The sequence below is a fragment of the Polypterus senegalus genome, chromosome 3 (assembly GCF_016835505.1).
Source record: "Polypterus senegalus isolate Bchr_013 chromosome 3, ASM1683550v1, whole genome shotgun sequence".
NCBI lineage: Eukaryota > Metazoa > Chordata > Cladistia > Polypteriformes > Polypteridae > Polypterus > Polypterus senegalus.
This window is the reverse complement of record NC_053156.1, coordinates 178,952,638-178,976,156: the sequence shown is the minus strand read 5'-3', so window position 1 is coordinate 178,976,156 and position 23,519 is coordinate 178,952,638. Positions and strand designations below refer to the sequence as shown.

General features: G+C 37.5%; 1 protein-coding gene across 1 annotated transcript in view; it reads left to right on the top strand.

Annotated features, from left to right (window-relative positions):
• nup133 (nucleoporin 133) overlaps positions 1 to 23,519 on the top strand; it is a 185,862-nt gene that overhangs the window by 90,394 nt on the left and 71,949 nt on the right. The window contains exons 11-12 of the mRNA XM_039748252.1: positions 451 to 608; positions 19,361 to 19,452. Coding sequence (XP_039604186.1) covers positions 451 to 608; positions 19,361 to 19,452 — 250 coding nt within the window. The remainder of the gene's footprint in view (positions 1 to 450; positions 609 to 19,360; positions 19,453 to 23,519) is intronic.

The window sequence follows — 23,519 nt, the reverse complement described above, 5'->3', positions numbered from 1 at the left end:
TTTTCAGAATTCAAGTGTTGGCTGAAGTTTTAAAATGCAAAGATTTGTGAACAGTAATCTTACAATAGAGCATGAGTTTTATCTTTCTTGATTATGCTTCACCTCTACAGACTATAGCAGGAAGAGCATCTCTGTGTTTAAAAAAAAAAAAATTTAAAGTTTAATAGCAAAAGGTTTTACACAACCAAGAGGTATGATAGCATAGCTTAAAAAGCCTAGTCATTTACAGTATTTATCAGTGCAAGTGTCTAATGAAATATTTTAAATATGAAGTACACAGTGACAATTCTAGTCAAGGCTGAAACAATTTTGTGGGAATTGATCATTCTGGGTAAACCTGCAGCAGTATTACACGTGAAATACTATGTTTTTTTACTATGTCATTAAGGTCTCTGTCATTTGTAATTATCTTTACCGTCATCTTGTGTATATACCATTTATTGTTTATAGGAGACAAGATTCTGGGCGCAGGTTGTTGTGCAGGCCTGCCGATTTTCTTCTCCAGGAATAGTGGTCTAGTTGCAGTCAATGCCAGAGAGAGTGCATCCATGCTTCCTGAAATTGTTGAAAATTCATTGTCATCTGCCATGGGTGGAAAATCGGCAGAGGTAATATTATTAAAATACACAGAATCAGCTTCTTTACTGATAATTCCACTAGTATCCTGCTGTGGTGGTTGAGATTTTAAATATTGTTTTCTATCATTTTTTTAATCCATTTCTCAGCCTAACTTTAATACCAGTGTTCATATTAAAACCATGAAATGTTGTATTATGTAAATATTTGCATTTTGAATGTGATATAGAATCAGTCAATGGATATACAGAAGAGCTTTTGTTAAGGTACTGTATAAGTTTATCATTTTTTATTGAATTTAATTGAAACATTTAGTAGAGCGAAATCCAGAATTCAGTTTAAGATTCAGTGAGGTGGGAAACAGTGGCCTAGGATGAGTTAAGTTTGAAACATTCCATTAATAAAACTGAGAATTAGAAACTACTTGGGAGAAGATTAATTTTTGTTCAGATGCTGAAACTTAGTGATATGAGCTATTCTGAATGACTGAAGGGCACAGTTCATACTTCACTGTTAATTTTTAACAGACAGTTTCATAACTTGAAATAAATCCTGTAAAGAATGCTAAGTGTAGTCAATACAGGTAAAATCTGTTCTAATCAAGAGCATTCTAACAAAGTATATTTGATATTAAAATGTGCAGTGTTTTCATTATCATATTTGGATCATACATTGTACTGTATATGACACTGAATCTTTTCCAGTATTAAAATTTTGCATTTTAAATTCAGAGTAGTTGTTATTCTCACACTTTGGCATAAATTATTTTATAGCTTACTCTTCACCATGATGTGGATTTCAGTAATGTGACCATTTCTGTGTTTTAAAGACTTAACTGTTATTTATTATACATTAACAATACATGTTTCTAGTCCTGTTGCTCAGTTTTTCATTCCAAGTTTTCTGAATTTTTGATTCATCTGTTTCTGTTTGTAATTGTACTGGTGTTGACTTTTATTTGCCTTTTTTTTCTTTTGTGACCATTGGGGTATTTAATTTCAAACAGGGTGCTAGTTTTGTCAATTTCAAAACTACTATATATTTGAATGCTTTGGTTCAGTTTTTCCTATAAATATTGTACTGTTCATCCTGGGGAAAATGTCATGCTAATTTGAATTGGGGCCATGCATATTAAGATTTTATCAGGGGTCTCCAACATGTCACTCGCGAGCTACCAGTAGCTCGCAACCCCTTTCCAAGTATCTTGTCAAAAGGTTAATGAATCCTACATAAATTTGAAAACTTGAGTAGTCAAATTAGGGGTGGGCGATCTTTCCAAAACATCATATCACGATCCACAATCTGAATTGCAATCTATCTTTTCAATGTGGCATACACTTAAGAGAATATCCGGAATAAAACTTTATCGAACAAAGTTGAATTCAATTGTTCTCTCGTTCGCTAGCTAAGCGGAGTTAAGGAAAATGCCCCAAAGCTGGCAAATGAGTGAGGAAGGCCCCTCCCCTCGGCCTGCTTCCTTTTTCTCTCTGATTCGCGCAAATAAATGGGTACCGCAAGCAAAATATGATACATAGTGAAATGAGAGAAGTTGAAAAATCAACTGGAATGTTCAAGCAAATTATAGAAAAAAAATTATCTAAATCTGTTAAGTAGTTCTCTCGTGAAAAGCGGACAGACAGAAAGACAGAGATTGGATTTTATATTCTATTAGTAAACCTTCAAAATAATGTGCAGTTAAAGTCTCAACGGCATTTCTGGATCTTAGTAGAGCCAGATAACTATAAGAATCTTCACCGAGCAGCTCTGAAAATGTCTGCTTTGTCTGGGTCTACATACCTCTTTGAGTCTGCCTTTTCTGACATGAATGTCAGGGAATCAAAGTTCAGAACAAGACTGACAGATGAACATTTAAATGACTCCATAAGAGTGAACCTAAGTGCCTACACTCCACCATACACCTCTCTTGTTGACTCCATGCAGTGCCAGTCATCTGACTAACTAAACAACACATCACACATGCAACTGGACATGTGAATACTCTTGTGAAGTGAAGCAGTGACATGTAACAAAATGACAAATGAATAAGTAATATCTGTGTATTTGTAATTGTTTCGTTTTGACAGCATTTATGTTTTAATTCAATAGTGTGAGATACACTAGAAAATGCATACAGACATACAAAATGCACTAGCAAGTGAACTAAATATTTTTTGTGATGTTTTAATGCAAAGTGTGAGTTATGGACACCAGCATTTTGTAAATGTTCACGTAAAACAAGCTTATTCAGTTTGTTTGGGTTGAAATAAGCTATGAGAATAATCGTTAGAAAACATGAGTAGCCCTTGGCCATTTCATTTTGTAAAAGTAGCTCTATGGGGAGCAAAGGTTGGAGATCCCTGGTCTATATGTAAATATTTAAAAATGTTGATTCATTTTTAATATACCCAAATGCTGAAAAAACTTTCTCAGTATAATGAACTATACTATAATTTCCAAAATGCTGTAAGTATTACAGATATTTAGCCTTTTCAGTGACCATATGCCACCAGCTTATTCATGATTCATGCTTGGAATGGACAGGGTTGACTCGTAATTTTAAATAAAAGTATTCTAATGCTGTTTGTTAAGACATGATCAGCTGTAAATAAAGAATATTTATTATCCCAATAAAATACACGTGGACAAAGTTGTTAATTTCCCAAAACTGTGCTCCTTCTGTCATAGATTGACATAATTTTTCTTAACGTGTCTTTATGCGCAAATGTTTCTTCAAGCATAGCAACAAGTTATATATTTATGTATCAGCATAGGCATCAATACGTTAATATGTATTGGAATGTTTGTGTTATTCAGAGTTAAACATATAGGATAAAAGTAATGATGAACAGTCAAAATGTAGATTGCCAGGTCTCGAACACGGAACTTTTGGATTATAAGGCAGCGGTTCTTACCTCTGCACCATTCAAGAACGCGTATAAACTCCCAGTTGATTGACATTTGAGCTTGAATTTTTAACTCATAGACAGCAACATGTAAATCAAATGCTTTTTTTTTTTTTTTTCTTTGGTTATATTCTTGAATAAAAGCATACATATTTATTTGATATTTGGACTAAAGTCTTCACACATTATACACTTCACGTCATTATTTATTTATTATTATTATTTTATTGATTTTGTTGTAATCACACAACATTCCATACAAATAGATCAATTTTAACAAAAATAGGAATGAAAACAAATCAACCCCCACCCCTGAGAAAGAGAGAATGGCCAGCAGAGTAAAACTTAAAGCTAATAAACAATAAGTAAATAGATGAATTAATAAGTGAATAAAGATAAATGGGGAGAGAATCTGCTTCCTCAGTGCTTTAAAAGCTTATTCTAAAATTCTATTAATTAGATCCTGACAGGTTTTGAAACAAGTTCTGCACAGATCCTCTAAGTGAGAGTCAAATTTTTTCCAATGTCAAATAGTATATACAGTGGAGGAAATAATTATTTGACCCCTCACTGATTTTGTAAGTTTGTCCAATGACAAAGAAATGAAAAGTCTCAGAACAGTATCATTTCAATGGTAGGTTTATTTCAACAGTGGCAGATTGCACATCAAAAGGAAAATCGAAAAATAACTTTAAATAAAAGATAGAAATTGATTTGCATTTCATTGAGGGAAATAAGTTTTGAACCCTCTAACAAAAAAGACTTAATACTTAGTGGAAAAACCCTTGTTTGCAAGCACAGAGGTCAAACGTTTCTTGTAATTGATGACCAAGTTTGCACATTTTAGGAGGAATGTTGGTCCACTCCTCTTTGCAGATCATCTCTAAATCCCTAAGGTTTGAGGCTGTCTCTGTGCTACTCTGAGCTTGAGCTCCCTCCATAGGTTTTCTATTGGATTAAGGTCCGAGACTGACTAGGCCACTCCATGACCTTAATGTGCTTCTTCTTGAGCCACTCCTTTGTTGCCTTTGCTGTATGTTTTGGGTCATTGTCGTGCTGGAACACCCATCCACGACCCATTTTCAGTTTCCTGGCAGAGGGAAGGAGATTGTCGCTCAGGATTTCACGATACATGGCTCCGTCCATTTTCCGTTAATGCACGATTAAGTTGTCCTGTGCCCTTAGCAGAAAAACACCCCAAAGCAAAATGTTTCCACCCCCATGCTTGACGGTGGGGACGGTGTTTTGGGGTCATAGGCAGCATTTTTCTTCCTCCAAACACAGCGAGTTGAGTTAATGCCAAAGAGCTCTATTTTGGTCTCATCAGACCACAGCACCTTCTCCCAGTCACTCTCTGAATCATTCAGGTGTTCATTGGCAAACTTCAGACGGGCCTGCACATGTGCCTTCTTGAGCAGGGGACCTTGCGAGCCCTGCAGGATTTTAATCCATTGCGTGTAATGTGTTTCCAATGGTTTTCTTGGTGACTGTGGTCCCTGCTAATTTGAGGTCATTAACTAACTCCTCCCGTGTAGTTCTAGGATTCTTTTCACCTTTCTCAGAACCATTGACACCCCACGAGGTGAGATCTTGCGTGGAGCCCCAGAGCGAGGTCGATTGATGGTCATTTTGTGCTCCTTCCATTTTCAACAATCGCACCAACAGTTGTCACCTTCTCTCCCAGCTTCTTGCTAATGGTTTTGTAGCCCATTCCAGCCTTGTGCAGGTCTACAATTTTGTCTCTGACATCCTTGGACAGCTCTTTGGTCTTTCCCATGTTGTAGAGTGTGGAGTCTGCTTGATTGATTGATTCTGTGGACAGGTGTCTTTTATACAGGTGACTAGTTAAGACAGGTGTCCTTAATGAGGGTGACTAATTGAGTAGAAGTGTCTAACCACTCTGTGGGAGCCAGAACTCTTAATGGTTGGTAGGGGTTCAAAACTTATTTCCCAATGAAATGCAAATCAATTTCTATCTTTTATTTAAAGTTATTTTTTCGATTTTCCTTTTGATGTGCAATCTGCCACTGTTGAAATAAACCTACCATTGAAATGATACTGTTCTGAGACTTTTCATTTCTTTGTCATTGGACAAACTTACAAAATCAGTGAGGGGTCAAATAATTATTTCCTCCACTGTAACATCAGTTACCCACTGACTTAAAAGAGTAGGGGTAGGATTCTTCCAGTTGAGCATGATAAGTCTACGTGCCAATAGTGTAGTAAAGGCAATCACAGTTTGTTTGTCCTTCTCCACTTTAAGCCCATCTGGAAATACACCAAACACAGCTGTTAATGGGTTAGGAGAGATTGTGACATCAAGGCTGTCTGAAAGGCATTTAAAAATTTTGGTCCAGAATTGATGCTAATTTGGTGCAGGCCAAAACACATGATCCAGTGAGGCTGTAACTTGATTTCAGTGTTAACAGGTTGGATCTTGCCCTGGAAAAATTTTGGAAAATTTTAAACGAGACAAATGTGCTCAATATATAATTTTGAGTTGAATAATTGTATACTTTGCACATATGGAGCTCGAGTGAATTCTCTGCATTGCTATTTTCCAATCCTTTTCTGAGATGTTGAGTGAGAGATCCTTTTCCCACTGTCCTCTTGGATCTTTGAAAGGGAGGGACTGCAAAATGGTTTTATATATTGCAGAAATGCTGTCTGAGTCCTCGAAACTGAGCAGTATTTTTTCCAGCATAGAGGGAGGTGTGAGATGAGGCAATTTGGGCAGGTTCTGTTTAACAAAGTTTCTAATTTGAAGGTAGTGAAAGAAGTATGTTACTGGAAAGTTAAATTTGGAATGTAATTGTTCATAGGATAAAAAGACATTGTCTATGTACAGATCTCTAAGTGATTTAATTCCAGATGTTAAAAACTGCATATGTTTGCGAGTGTGGGAAAAGGTGCTTCTTGTGCAGGGGTGCCACAGATAAAAGCTTCTCTATCTTAAAATGGTTCCTACATTGGTCCCATATTGTGTATGTGAAGCACAACTGGGTTGTGTAGGCAAGAAATTGTTATGTACAAAGAAATAATCAATTCTTAAGTAGAAATGATGCACTGGTGAGCAGAAGGAATATGCTGTTGAGTTTGGGTTTAGAAATCTCCAGGGGTCTGATAAGTTGTGGTCAGTTACAAACTGTGTAATTGTCTTTGCAGTGTTAGATGTCATCACCCCTGTGACAGGAGACCTATCTAGGTCTGGATTTAAAACACAATTGAAGTCCCCAGCCATTATAATACATACTACATTTTGCATGAATTCCCTATCATCCACATTGGGTGCATAAACATTTATCAGAATCACTTTACAGTTAAAAAAATTACCCATGACAATCACATATCTCCCTTCAGGATCAGACACTACATCTGATACTACAAATAAGACTGTTATACAGTATGTATAAGAATTCCCACACCTCTAGTTTTCTTTGTAAAGTTGGAATGGAATGTTTGGCCAGTCCAGTCTTTTTGCAGCCGGAACTGATCCTTGCTTAGTAAGTGGGTCTCCTGTAAAAATACTGTTTTAGCATTTAGACCTGTTAGGTGAGAGAACACTTTCTTTCTCTTTAATTTGTGATTGAGGTCTTTAACATTCTAGCTCCCAAAGTTAACTGTCCCGTCTTGGAGACATTCTGAATTTTTGATGTCATTTTGTAGTCTTAACTGTAAGTGAGACAGCTTTGACCTTGTCAAAATTTTCTCAGGAGTTATTGCCAGGCAGCCTATTGTTACGTTGGTAATTATAAGAATTAAAAGGATAGATTAGAGATAGCTTGCTCTCTTTCTCTCCCCTGCTAGTATTTTTGCCTTTCCACATGAGGCTGGACCCCACTTCACAAAGTCCCTGTCCTCTGGCATATCTAGAGACAGAACACATCCAAAACAAAACAAGCCCCCCAGCAGCGGCGTATGAGGATTAAAATTGAGATACCTATTGCCCATACAGTCTAAATACTTTAAGCATAAAATATAATCTTCAGCAGTCTTGAAGTAGTAAGATAGTAAACACAGGGAATGGTGTTAAAATGTGGCCCTGGATAAGCATAGGGTATGATTTTAAGCAGTCTCCTTTAGAAGAGTTAAAATAAAAGGAAAGTTACTAATTTAATTTCTTCCACACATACATACATACATATATGCGTATAATTGTAATTAAAACATAAACAGAAAGTGGCTGAGAAGGGAAAAGGATGTATAATTACAATACCAGTATCATTGCAAGCGGATCAGACAGCCAGTAATATCTTCTTTGCCATGCCATGACAGGGTGTGACTCACAGTTATATTTCAGAAAGTGTCAGGATCAGCTTTCTTAACTCTTTTTCTGCTTCCTCCGTAGTGGTAAAGATGTAATGCTTCTCTTTCAGTTTGGCAGGATACAAGTATCTGATATCGGCTTTCCGTCAGTGCTGTTTAATGTTGTAAAAAGCAGCATGTTTAGCAGCAGTTGAGGGTGAGAAATCAGAGAAAAGACGAATGTGTTTTTTTTTTTTTTCCAAATATAATCTCTTGGTTTTTGTCTGAGAAGTGAAATTACATTAACTCTTTTAGGGCGGATGTCGACTTTTGTCGACAGGAGGGGTTGAGGGTGAATGTCGACTAAAGTCGACATCCAGGGATAGAGGGCGATAATCAGCTGTTAATGGCGACAAATGTCACTGTCACGTCACAGGCATTCCCTCTGTGCTTGGAGGAATGCTAGACTCGTTGACTCGGCAACTAATTCTAGCGTGTGCTTGAGTTACGAAATGTAAACAATGGCAAGATGGCATCGACATGTGACAAGGGAGCAAAGTGAGTGCAGAAAAGAAAACACTCGGCAGACAATGTTTTGCGCATTATCGCGGAGTCGGACTGATTTTTCAGAATCGGATTTTATTGACAGTGATCAGGAGATCGAGCAAGAGAGTGAGAAGCCAGCATCAGCTGATCAAACACCAGCGGATGCAGCGCCAGCGATCTGCTGCCAGTTGGCGCCGCAGCCGATGCATCTACGGCAAGGTTCGCGTGGGATAAATACACAGACATTGATCCGTTGAGAGCCGATCTGGCTACTGGACTTCACAAGACGGCATGGCTCGCTGTTGGACACAACAGATCACCAGCTGCTGTACTTCAGGCTGCTCTCTCCTGATGCTGCTTTTCAGCTACCGTCAGACGAGATGAACAGGTAGGCAGAGAAATTTTTTGAATCGCGGGCTGCGTTTGCATCGCATTCTCGTTTTTCAAAGTGTAAACCCACAACAAAAGACGAGATGAAGCGTGCTGTGGTATTACAAATAGAGATGGGACAGAACTGGTGATATAACTTCAGGGAGCATTGGTCCAAACGTGCTTTGTCCCCTGGTGGCTTTGGACAGGTTATGCAGCATGGTGATAGGTATATGCTGCTGCAAAGTTTTATTCACTTCTGTAATAAACAGAAGCAAATCCCATGGGGTGAGCCATGCATAAAGTTTCAGAAGATGAAAAGAGGTTTTCATGCGGGCAGAAAACTTGGTGGCAGTGGAATGGCACGATGGCAAAAGGGTGACTTGTCTCTCTACAGTACACACTAACAATATATGTGAGAAAGAGCAGCAACAGACAATTGAAACTTGAACACCAAAACAACACGTATTGTAAGCAGTGCAATGTGGCAATGACTGAAATTGGCTGCTTTGAGCGAGATCAGACTTTGCAGGACTTTGCTGTGTAAAATGTATGTGATATGTATGTGAAATCATAGAGTATGCAGGCTCATACAACATGCAAGACAGTAACATTTGTCAAAAGTAAATATTTTTTTGTTGATTTAATATGCTAAACAATTGCTTTGTGTTCTTTTTTTAAAAAATGTTAGTTTTTGGAAAAATATTCAGCCCTGGGAGATAAGAAACAAAAAAAAAAATTAGCCCTAAAAGAGTTAAATTTAGATTGTGTTTTTTCGAACCACATGACAAAAGTCCTAGGTTTAGAGGTATTTGATCCACATATGTGGTAAGCTGCTGCTATCTCGGTGTCTGATTTAAAGTCTTCTTCAATTATTTTTGAGAATAGTTCAGCTACGAATTTCACTGGGTTTGGACTTTCACGATTCTCAGGTAGACCTTCGATTCTAATATTGTTCCTTCTGCATCCATCTTCCAGAGCAGCAAGTCTGTCTGAGTTTTTTGCATTTGGAATTAGCAGCCGTTGCTTTTCTGTTGGCGGTGAATGCCACATGTTCGGCTGTTTCAATTTGAGTCGTAAATGTTTGCTTAACGTCTTTCAACTGATCACCAAGTGCTCTCGGTTTTTCCTCAAACTTTGACGCATTTTCCTGAAAGTGTTCCTCAGTTTTTTCCAGCATACCTTTAAAGGTGCCTCAAAGCAATTATATACACATTTCTCCAAGTTTTTATTATCCTGCTGCGGCTCCAGCCACAGCTTCTCGTTTGTCTTGAGCATACTATTTATTTCTTTCTTTATATCTTTCTTAATATCTTTCTTGAGTTCATTTATGGTCGTGGCCATTGTAGTGATAATTCCCTTCAATTCGGACAGATCATTTCGGATTTCATGCTCGACAGGTGAAGCAGCAAGCCCTATTACAGTCGATGTTCCCGGATTGCGAGGAGTAGATGAAATCACGGACTGCAAGGCCATTTCTAGTTTCAAGTGATCTTCTGGAATCGACGACCTATCGTGACCTGCATCTCTTGCACATTTGCTCCCATTTTCACTCTCGACTTGAAGACGATGCAGCGGAGCGGGGTCGTGGGAAGTCTGTGCTTTCACCTGTCTTTTCCAGGTCAGTCTTTGAAAGGCCGTACCTTCAAGTTGGACATGGACTTGATGCTTGTCTAGGTTTGGGTGTATCTTTGGATTTCTTTTCCGTTTCCTTCCAAGCCACTTTCTTACCGCTCATTTTTATATATGCTTGCATATACTGTAATAGAACCTCCTCGAGTTGGGTAAATATAGGATTCCTCGGGATAATAAAAAAAATTAAAGTCACCACTAACAGAGTTCAGACGTCCATCTTCCGCAACGGATGAGACCGAGTCTCATGTCATTATTAGTATAACATGGAAAAAGCTTTTGCTTTAGGTATGCGTTTGCCACTTTTTGCCTCTCATTTCCTTTTATCCTACACTTAACCAGATCTTTATAGACACAGAACACATGAAATGCATGTATTCCAAATAATGAAACAGTGCTTTATTATTTACCCTACACAACTCCAGGAACCTCACATGCAGAGAGGTAGTTTTGGCTTGAGTTGTGAGAACTTTTTGCCCAAGTTGAGCTCCGTCAAGGCAAGGGATGGGACAGCAAGCTGTTTGCTGCTTGTGCTGATCGATACATTTACAAAACAAAAGATGCTGATGAAGAGATGTGAAGGTATTTAAGATGGGCTGGGATTACAAGTATTTTCGTAGGCTTCAGGAGATACTAGTGTTAACAAGGTTGGAGAACACTTATGGAGGGAACTTGGACCACTCTTCTGTAGATTTTCAATTGGGTTCATGTCTAGAGACTTAGAGGGCCATTGCAAAACTTTGAGTTCATGTTGCTGCAATCATTTTTTTTGTTGATTTGGATGCCTCCATCGGGTCACTATCTGGTTGGAAGACCCAGCCATGGTCCAGTTCCTGCCTTCTGGCAGAAGCAACCTGAGGTTTGTCTAAATTGCTCTGGCCATCAATCCAATTCACTGTGCCACTGACCTTAACAAGAGCCCCAGGATCACTAGCAGCAAAACTGCGTTAAACCACAAAGAGCTACTGCTGTATTTTACAGTGGGTTTGAGGTGTTGCTCTTTGTATACCAAATGGCAATGGTGTGCATGGCCAAAATGTTCGGTCTCATCTGTCCACAACTCATAATTCCAGTTACAACTCCAATGATGTTTGGCAAAGTTGAGACAGTGTGATTTGTGTCTTGGTCACAGGAAGGGCTTCTTTTGTGATATTTGTCCAAAAAGCTTTTGATCATGGAGTTGGTGTCTCGCTATTGATTCTGAAACATTGAAACCCCAAGATTCAACTAAACTGTGATCTTTAGGCTCCTCTTAGCTCTCTTTGCATTTTATTTACTGTGCGTACGGGCAATATGCGAATGTATCTCCTACCTGCCAAATTTTCAACAGTTGTGTGTTTTTCAGACTTCTTTACTTTCTGCTTACTGGTAATTTAAACTGAATATCTGTTTTTTGTAGCCATTCCCCAATCTATGCAGCTCAACTGCTTTTTCTCATTTAAGTTGAGTGCACATTGTTTTTTCTCATGTTGACAAACAACAAAAGGATTTTACCAGTATGTTACCTTGTATTTATACTCCAGTGAAACAGGAAATGGTCATACTTGTAGATAACAATAACATTTTGAGACACTAAAAGTAATATAAAAAAAACATTTTTCCCTAAAGATGCAAATAATTTTTGTTTTATTTATAGTATTGTCCAGGGGTGCAAATAATTCTAACACACGTTTTTAACAGAATGAACTATTCCAAAGATAGAACAACACTTTTGCAGTAATTATTTTTATTAAATGAATAGTTAGCAATTTCTCAAAATATTTGTTGAAAATTATAATCTTTGTGTGTATTTTCTATATTTTATTAATGTGTTTGCTTACTTCAGGAGTGACAGTATTTCTGAAGTTGAGGGTCAAGTATGAGGGTCAGTGAGTCCAGTTTCCTGCACCTTCAACAGTATATTGGAAACTGACAAGAACAGGACTGGCAGACTGAAAGCCACAACAGAATCGCAAGACATGTTGCTGAAAGTCAACAGCTTTTGTGATAGGCACCTCACAGGATAATGGTCAAAGTAAGAAAGGGTAACTTTCAGTTATGAAGAGAGGACTTTGTGTTGCAGGTTAGACAGGAAAAGTGGCATTAGGGAAGCCATTGCTTAATTGCAAAATATGAAAAAGAGGCTCTCATAGGTCAGGTGCCACTGCCAGTCTCCATTTACTCTGAAATTAAAACTTCGAATAAATAATTGTGGACATGGATACTGCAAAGCTGTCAAGCTATGCTTGAAGTTGTTGTCCTGTGAGGTGGGAGATGTTCAAAAACTTTCAACTGGTAGTGCATGTGGTAAAAAATGTATAGAGCATTGCTATTTTTCCATTGTGTATTGAAATTTACATTTATTTGCTTGGCAGATGCTTTTATCCAAAAGAGGTAAATATAATTAAATAACTTTAGGCTAGGACCATTTTTGTTCAGCAAGTGTATTAGGACAGGTAACAAAAGTTGATTGCCCCAAGTGAAAATTAGAATTCGTATTAGAATTAGAATAAGTAAATTAGACAGATATTCACAGAACAGGTGGTTTTCAATTACGTCTTGAATACAATGAGGGAGTTAGCAGTATAGATGGAGGTGGGTAGCTCTTTCCTCGTTCCTTAGGAGCTACAAAGGAAGAGTCTAGATTGAGGTTTGATACCATGCAAAGCAAGGTTATTTTATTAATATTTTTGAATAAATATTCATGCCGTTTAGGGCTGTTCGATATAATGATATATATCGGATGACAATATGAAAACGTCTATTGCTGCACATTACGCTATCGTTTGTTTCGTGGTGTCGCAAAATAAACTGCTTACGGCAATATTTTTTTCATTGTTTTGATGGCCACCACGTGGATGCAGACACACTAGCATGGCTGATGAAGACGAGGCAACACCAGGTAGCTCCACACAGATGGACCTGGTTCCTAAACGAGGGCCTACCTCTGTAGTATGGAGATGGTTTGGATTTGAAGAGTCTGACACGGACCAGAAAACGGTACTGTGCAAATTATGCTGCAAACCGATCGCTACCACAGACTCCAACACGACAAACCTCTTCTACCACCTCCGCAAAAAGCATGTGAGCGAGCATGCAGAGAGTTTACTACTGAGAGGCAGGCCACGTAGGATATTACAGTTGTAAAGGTACTATTTAAACGAGCATGTTAAAAGCTTGGAAGATTAATTGCTACCAAAACAATTTGCTTAAGGCATAATTTTCCCTGCAGCGTTTGCTGTCAGCATTAATCTTGTTAAAATTACGTTTACGCCACAACTGCATTAACACGGCAAATCTCCGTTAACGAGTTACCGCGGATCGCCCCGTGCTTGGGGCTGGACAGCATCAACATGTTACCGCCGTCCAGTCCCACGCACGGGGCGATCAGCTGTAACTCATTAACGGAGATTTGCCACTACGATGTGCAAATTAACATTTTACTAGAATGTAGCCTAAAAATATTATATTTAATATTATATATTTAATATATTTTTGTCGTAAGCCTTATTGCTGCTACAGTTTGAAGTACAATGTTTGGTTTTGACAGTTAATGTTAGACTTGTATTTATTTTGTTTAAAGGGTTTATTGGCCTTATATAGTTTAGTTGTTAGTGCTTTGATCCTTTTATATTTAATATATATTGTGAGAGTTATTGCTGCTACAGTTCACATTTTGTTTATGTCAGGCATTTTATATAGCAGTATTTTATATTGGGCCTTTAGTAATTTGTTTTTGAAAAGTGTTTTATATTTGATACATTAACATTTTATGTTTACATTCAAAGTCAAACATTTGCTCAAATGTTCTAAATAAAAGAACAGAAATAATTACAAGTTGAGTACTTCTCATTTTTGATTTTTTTAATTTAAATGAAAAAAAGGAGTGGTGATTATATAAACTATTCACTGAATACAAAGAAAATGTACTATATCGTGATATCGGGATATGAAATGAAATATCGGGATATAAGATTTTGGTCATATCGCACAGCCCTAATGCCGTTAGTCTTTAACCCTTGTAACTTTAAACTTTAAAACTGAATGTCGTCCTTCACGAGCCACCCGCATAAATTCATCCAGTGACAGCATTTGTGGTAACAGAGTGAGCTGAATTACGGGTGCATAATGTGTGTGAAATAGAAAGTGATTTATTGTACAGCAAAAGTGACAGTTCTTCAGGAGCTGCTTGTGACAGCATGGTAGATTCTGGATAGTTAGTGAAGCATACCAAGGTGATAATTTTGTTTTGAATGTGCTTGGTAACTTTCTAAGCTGCTGTTCACTGGATCTCTGGGGCTCAAGAGAGAAGTATTAGATATAGATAATCCCTTATAGAACTTCAGTCTGTTCATTAATGATGGCACGCTAGCTTCAATTCTGACTGAGCCCAAGATACAGCATGTGCATAGCAACTATTAAATAGCAACACACACTAAGCCAAATTCCAGGTATCATCAGTTTGACGTCCATTATGATAACTGAATGCATTTCTTTGCGCTTTGAGTATAGCAATATGTAATTTAAACACATGAATGTGCTGGGCAACAAAACCTTTACTGTATGGACAGTAAAATCACGAGTGAGTAAGATTTCAGTTTATTTCTCAGGTGTCTGAATTTTGTTGACGACAATTCACCTGCCATTTCGCACAGGGTAAATCCTTTTTCAGAATTAAACCGCACTGATTGAGAGACTGATGGTCAACATAAAAGATCAGCATATTGTTGCTGGCCAATCACTTTTGTTTTGAAAATATTGTTGATAAACAAATTCATACAAACCTTGTAAAATTCCTGAGTTGGCAACATCTCTACTGAACTATAGGTAGGTAGGTTAAGACAGTCTGCCAACTGCTGAAAACCTAAACATACTAATGTGTTTTTGTATTTATTCTCTAGTATAATGTATATTTTTTATTTTACATTCACAGCTCAAAATACCTGTGAAAATAATCCAGTAGCAAAATTATGTTTTAAAATATTTGACCCCCTTTCTTCAATTTTTCTCTCTCTCTCAAAATGGATTGTTGAAGTATCATGCTGTTTTTGTTCTTAACATCAGCCATATCATACATATTGCATACCAGGGATTTTTCCTGGCTCTAATCCAAAGCTGCTGGGATAGGCTCCAAGTTTCCTGCAGTCCTGTTTGTGATGCACAGGTTTAGAAAATGTGTATATTGTTCCTTATTTCATTTGCTGTCTCTAAAATTTTGTGGCTATCCTATTATCTGCTCTTGCTCACCTCTCCATCAGTATCTTTTGTTTTGTAAATGCGTCAATCAGCACAAGTAGTAAGCAGCCTGATGTCCCATCCCCCGCTTTGAGGGAGCTCAGCTCGGGCAAAAGCTCTCCCAGCTCAGGGCTCTTTATCTGTGTGTGAGGTGCCTGGGATTGTATAGGGTAAATAATACAGTATATCATTCTTTGGAATACATGCTGCTTCTTTTTGGCCGCATACACCGCCAGCGCGGCGCTGTCAGATCCAAAGACTAGTGTGGTAAATTGCTTGCGTACTGAAGTGAGTTTAGCTGCAGGTGGAAGTCCCATTTTACTTATGGTGCCTAGCAGAGTTGCATTGCGGTGCAGCTGTCTATTAGCCAGTGAAAGCGCTGTGAAGAATCTGTCTTTTGTTACAGTCCTGCTTTTGTCCTGTCTGATAGCAGTCACAGGACATCATATCTTTGATTGCTGTTACAACAGATAGTTGTGAGCAGGCATTAGCCACCGTGCTCTCTTGTGAAAAGAATGAAGATAAATGCCCTCACTTCAGACAAGGAGAGGCAAGTTCATTGTACTGAAACTTTTACAAATAGCCAACATTTACACCGGGTGTTACAGACTCAAATTAAAAGTATTTTTATTATACTGTAGAAATAATAATAATAAAGTAGCTCACTACTCAAAATTCAGAGCGCCCAGTCTTGAACCCGGGACCTGCATGTTATAAGGCAGCAGTTCTTTCCTCTGCACCATTGAAAAATTTACTTTCATCCTACACTTACCCAGGCCTTTGTAGACATGGAACGCACATCAAATGCATGTATTCCAAATAACAATATGCTTGCTGCTTGTGCTGATCAACGCATTTACAAAACAAAAGACGCTGATGGAGAGGTGAGAAGGGATTTAAGGTGGGCCGGGATTACGAGTTTTTTCGTAGTCTTCATGAATTTTAGTGTTAAAGGTTTACTGTTCTTATGCATTGGCCATTTAAGTCTCACTGTTGCTACCCTTGACACTACATGCTTGTTTTTCTTTGTTTCCCTCGTTAGATCCAGGTGGGGTCTGCACACTGATTTAAGCCTAAGAGGCATTTCTTCCTAAGCCCCCATGATTTTCATAATTACACCTATCAGAACACAGTTGAATCTTTTTTTAATTTTTAATATCTTTTCAGGCTTGCAGTTGTCAAAATTCTGTCGATAAATTATGTGCGCCTAAAATGGAATCAGAGATCAATATGGCTAGCAGAAAGTATAAGCCCAGTATAGGAGATTTTTGAATGCAATATTGAAGGCATTTATTTTAAACATATTGTCTTGGAGAAGGATATGTTGTGTGCTGTTGACATTTAGAGTAAAAAATCCTCAAACCTTAAAATTCACCTAAATTTCAATGCAAATTGGCCCATTCTGGACAATAAAAGGAAAAGATGAAAAGTGCCAACAGTCAGCGCATATTTGTTCACCACAATTGACAGAAAATATTTTTAAAAAATTAAAAAATATATAAAATTGTTCATATTCAGTATCTGGTTTTGATTATGATAGTAAACCATGTAATGTAGTGCAATAAGCTTCTACTAACATTAAACCAAACCCGTTAAGTGCACAGTTCTGTCTGATTGTGACACAAAACTAATCTCCATAGTAGCTCTTTAACCATATCATAATTAGTTAACTAAAGTATATAAAAATAAAATGTATTTGTAAAATAACTAAATGAAAACTAAAAATACATGATGATGGAAAACTAAAACTCAACTGAATTTCCAAGTAAGGTCAGAAAAAATAGAGAAATGAAAACTAATATAAAAGGGCAAAACTATAATAACCTTAATGCAAAGACATCATCACCAGACACTGTTCACTGGCAGAACTCAGTGGACAAGGAGTATAGGGCTTCAACAGTGTCTCCATGTACTCGGGTGCTGACCCATTGATTGCTCTGTAGACAAGCATCACAGATTTTAACTTAATGTGTGCTGCTGCAGGGAGCCAATGTAGCAAAACGGAGAGGAGTGACGTGCCCATCTCAGCTGGTTAAATGCAAGACAAGCTGCTGCATTTTGGACTATCTGCAGTGACATGATAGCAAATGCATGTACTCCTACCAGAAGTGAGTTGCAGTAGTCCAGATGCAACAACACTAAAACTTGGACCAGACGTTGTGCTGCATACTCTGTCAGATAAGGTCTGGTCTTGCGGTTGTTGTACGGCATGAACCTGCTTGAACAAGAAACGGTAGAACTGTTAGAAAAAGATAGCTGTCCATCAGTCACCACCCCAGGGTTGCGTACTGACTTGGTAGGTGTTAGTGACAGTGAGCCAGGCTGTACAGAGATGGGGGAGTTGAGCAGTTTTTTGCCAGGTTGAGCTGTAGATTATGGTCCTTCATCCAGATTGAGATATCAATAAGCTGATACCATATTGTCCTCTGGAGGGAATGACCGGTACAGCTGTGCATCATTCACAGAGCATTGATAAGAGAAACCATTGGATTGGATGATGGAGCCCAGCAAGGTGGTGTACAGAAGGAAAGGTAGAGGACCCAACACCGATCTTTGGGGTATACCTATGCATGTCTGGTGTGCCTTTGACATCTCTCCTCACCAGGACACACAGTAGGATCTTCCCAAGATATAGAACTCAGACCATCTGAGAGCTGTCCCAGTGTTGCGTCAGAGAGGGTGTCAAGAAAGATGTCATTGTTGACCCTGTCAGAGGCAAAAGAGAGATCCAGCAGAATCAGAACCAATGAAATGGTAATAGCTCTAGCAAGTCATAGCCGGTTGATCACAATTAGTAGACCTATCTCAGTCAAGTGGTCCCACTTGAAGTCGAGTGGTTGGGATCAAGCAATCCATTCTGTACAAGGAAGGAAGAGACCTGATTACAAACTGCACCTTCAAGTGTTTTGGAAAGAAAGACTGTGGAAGAGATGGCCTGAAGAAGATGTGAGGGGATAGGGTAAATTTAAATATTTTAAGTCCACTGAATGACCTAAACTTTTAAAAGGTAAGCAGTAACTGTCAAAGGTTTAAAAAAAAAAAACTCGGAGCCAGTTTCAGGGAATTAGTAATGGGCTAACTTGTAGCCGTTGTGCAGCAATGAAAATTACTTTAGCCTTAAAGCTGATACAAACAGTTCCTTCATGTGTCCCAATTGTTGATTACTCACAAACCCTCTATCTGTGTGTATATATACATATGGAGAACAGTTTTCCATACCATTACAAGGAAATTGGAAACTGGACAATCCAACAACAAAACACCACAGAGATTATTACATTATTACTTTAATGTTCAGCAAACCTTAAGTGACTGGCCTAGGGAATTCTGGTTTTCCTTCAAAATATTTTTCAAGCCTTAACTTAGTGGAGTATATTTTAAAATATGTTTTATCAATGTCTTCTGTAATGCTTCAGTCTTTCCTGAAAGAATCTGAAGACTATATTCTGTGGATGATTTAACCTCAGATCCAACACTCATTTCTTTCTGTTTGTTTTGTGTGTGTATGTGTTTTGTTGAGTTTTTAAATCATAAAGTTAACTTGAACCTTTTTTTGTCATCAGAAAGTTTCCATTTATATTCTGATTTCTTTTTGAAAATGTTTTGCTTTTCATTTCGCCTGCAGAATTTCAGCAGTATTTACAAGTATTCTGCATTATGTCAATAAATATTTATAAGAAGATAATTTGTTATCTTAAATTAAGGTATCAGCAGATTAGAAGTAGTAAAGGTGCTCTCAGCTGCCTGTTTTATGATTAAAGAGCAATTCTTACTAATTTTCCATAGTATATGTTTACATATTTAATATATTTGGTTATTGTGACATTTGCTACAGCACATATAGGTTTAATTTATGTAGTCTATTTTCTTTACAGTTGTCTCTACAAGAAAGTTGTATACAACCAGGAACTACAGCTCAAGAAGACATGATCAGTCTACTGAAAGCAGCATTTCTTCAGTATTGTCGGTATGGAAAAATAAAAGTTCAAATTCTTTTGCTCACAATATATGTTTTTAAGGCTGCCTACAGAAAATTAATTTGACTTTGTTTTCAAAATCATAACTGCATTATACTCTTAATAGGAAAAAGTAAATGGTATGATTAGCTTTATTACATGAATATCTGTCTTATCTCTAATTTATCTCAGGTACTAAAACATCCTGCTTTTACTGTCCCCAAGATAGTATACGAGTGTAGCTCTTCTGTTAAACTGATATGATGTTATTTATAAGTATCACCAAACATCTGTGGATTTTTAGGTACATCCTTTCACATTTCCAAATAATTAGCCTCTGGCTGATTTGAGTATACATGGGACGGCACAGTGGTGCAGTGGTAGCGTTGCTGCCTTGCAATGTGGAGACCAGAGTCCATGCCCCATTTTCTCCCTGTGTGGAGTTTTGTGTGCTTTCACCATGTCTACATGGCTATCCTCTAGTTGCTTTCGTTTTCTCCCACAGTCCCAAGACATGCAGGTTAAGTGAATTGGTGACACTAAATTGACCTCGGGATAAGTGCATGCAAGTGTGTTCAGCCTGCGATGAACTTTGTGCCCTGTCTGGGATTTCTTCCTGTCTTGCGCCTTAAGCTTGTGGGGTAGGCTGTAGTCCTAACCACCACCACCACCTTGCTCAAGATTAAGCAGCCATAGAAAATGGTATGATATGGTACATCTGCTCATGACACTGCCTTTTCTGCTCAAGCCCATCATCTTGAGAAAGAAACGATCAGGAATCTCTGCATTTATGTTTTTTTTTCTAACCTGGGAATAAGGGATTTTGGGCACAGATCTTATTTGTAAGAATTGCCTGTTCCTGATCAAAATAAAAATAACTTGCAGCTGATGAGTGTGATGCTTAAGCTGCCCCTTCACTGCCCTTAAGGATCTTTCTGGCATATGCCATTAATGGCACAGTATTATTTTGTAATATAATAATTAAATGTACATTGATTATTATTAATATCATGCCATGAAGTTAAATAAAAGTACACTTAGAGTGAGAAGTCTTCTGTTAGGACATTATTCACGATTTTTCTCTCCTAAAAATTTAATCTCCTTAATCTAGCTATGTGCTTACAGTATTTTATATAGTTTGGAGCAGTTATGAAAATACACAGCACCTGTGTCCATTTGAACTGTGCATTGAGATATGTCAGAGTTAATGGTTTAATGAACATGGGCTAAAATAAATATCTTCCAACCAAGTACAATAGATGTGACAGGGAAGCAGAAAGGGCCTCTGTAACTAGTAACATGTCCCATGTAAAGGAAGTGACAGAGTGAAACTGCAGACCGCAATACCTCTGACATCAGACACGGAACACCCTTCATATCACGAAATACCCATAGCATCAGTCACGGAACACCTTTGACAGCACAACACGCCCATGTAATGATGCGATTATCGTAACATCCTTTCCCAGCGTTGGTTGCATCATGCCCTCTTCAAAGACAGTATTGATGTTCTTATTGCAAAGTACGCTGCAGTTGTGCAGCACTTTCTTTTTGAACAAACATAAATGACTTCCAGTCTCACACTTATGCTATCCAATAATTCTAAGCTCTTTAACTTATCTAACACTTTCCGATATAAACTATTTTTTTTTTGTTTTTTTTACTATTTTGAATGGTTGTTCATTACGTTTTATCCTGAAACGTTACATTATAGTAAAAGTAACAACTCTTATTACTATTCAGTGTTTCATGCAGAATGTACCTCATGAAACTCATACTTAGAGATTTTCAGTCTATAAATGTATTTCTTACTTCCACTAGCAAGTTACCCACATGTGAAACAATATTAAGCTTAATTAATTTTTAAAAGGTTTGCAAAAAACAGTGCTACATATAAAATTGTTTTTAAAATTGACAGGGAAACAGTTTAGGAAACAGTCATTTATTTATTGATTTCCACCAACATGTTCATTACTAAAAGCTGTATGGGGGTGAAATATTGTCAAGTCCATATCAATTGAATGGCATGTGACAGCCTGGAAATTTACATAATTTTACATTTTTGAATAACTTTTGAGTTTGAGACATGATTTTCATGATTTTTCTTAAACCTTTTTCATGCAACATTTAAGTAGATCGCAAAAATCCAACTTAGATCAGCATAAAAACAAACTGTCTTTTTAGTCGTCATTTTTTTTTATTTTTGATAAATATAAAATACTATTACTACTACTAATAATAATTAATAGTGGGTCAGTTGCAATGTGTATTCAGCAGGGAATCATCCCGAGGTGATCTCATCATTAAACATACAGTATTTATTGTCTTGTGCATACAGTAGAACTATATCGTTACTTGCATGTCTCTTCAGAACAGTGATAATATAATAAAACACAAAAAATATACATAGACTACAATATACAGTATAGATATACTGTAAATTCAGGTATATTTCAAATATTTATACGTAGTATTTTTCTTACAATGTTTGTTATTACGACTGGCTATTCAGTAACTCCACAACTAAAACGCTTTCTCTGAAGCCATACTGAGGGCCATTGGTTCTTTACTATTTGCCCAAACGGAGGAGTAAGAAGATAGTTGTGCAGATTGGCTGAGTGTGTAATAAGCTTAGCAGAATGTCTTTTAGATAGCCTGGATAGAAGGAAGCTGGGTGCCAGTAACATTTTGTGGCTTTCATCATCTTCAGTGACCCCAAGCATGTCTGCCATACCAAGATGTGATGCAGCCAGTGAAGATGGACTCCAGACAGCACCTGTGAGACATCTCAGGAAGGCATTGGTGAACTTGGCAATAAACAAAATGTGCTGTTCCCTCATCAATTCATCACTGATTGTTACTGTACGAAATTTAAACAAGCTCACCGTTTCCACAGCACCCCACAAAAACAAACCACAGCGTCATCTGTTCTCTGAAGTTTATGATTGGCTCCTTAATTTTCAGACATTAAAGGTCAGATTATCCTGGGACTGTTGAGTCAGCAGATAGACCTCTTGTCTGCAAGCAATTTCATCATTGTTGGTGATCACACCTATGATGATGGTGTCATTAGCATTTTTAATGATTGAGCTGGTGTGGTGTCTGGGCACGCAGTCACACTGGGGGATTAGCACACTTCCTCATAGTGTGCCTGGGTTGCGGGTGAGCATAGAAGATATAATGCTGGCAAACTGCAAAGCTGAGGTCTATTTGCTATAAAGTATAAATATAACTCTGTAAGAGCAGTTTTTACATTATCCAGATGGACCAAGATGATATGGAGTATAATACTTAACTGCTGTACCAGTATGCATCCTGGAAATGATGAAGGGAAGCAAAGTTATTTACTAAGTTAAAAGTTAGTAAGAAGTCTGACTGAGTGCAGTAAGTTATAAAATGAGTTATTACTCACACACCCAAACACATATAGTATATATTAATAATCCAGATTTGTAACAAGGCATTTTTTGATACAGTGGTTCTCATATTCACTCCCAGGGGCTGCAGATTTTTGTCCCAAATAATTTTTGAAATTACAAGCTAACAATCTAGGTCTTGAAAATTAAAGTGATGTATCAAAACACAAACGTCATTCTTATAATTACCACATAGGGGAGTATAACCTGTGAGGGGGGCATTTTAGCACCCAAACCCTCGACACAACCACACACATATAGGTTGCAGGTTCAAATATGAATATATTTTAAAGAAATAAAGCACACAATCCCAGTCAGTACATCCATCAGCATCCTTCCACTATATGGGTCTTTTTAGTAGACAAGGAACTATTGAACCAAGTCAGAAAGCCAGTCCATCCCCACCTTTCTTTACAGTTGAAATTTTGAAGGTCGACAAAATTAATACAAAACATAACCTAATTGGTAGAAAAGCAGCAACTGATGGGAACTTTTTTTTTTTTTTTAATTCCATATCTCATCAAGAAATAAGTGTATATCATTCATGTAGCCAAAAGTAAATAACAAGGACGACATGACTTCTTCAATATCATCATCTCCACTTTGGTCTAATTTTCCACTTGTGTATGTTACTTTATCCTTGTCCATATACAGAATTCTTG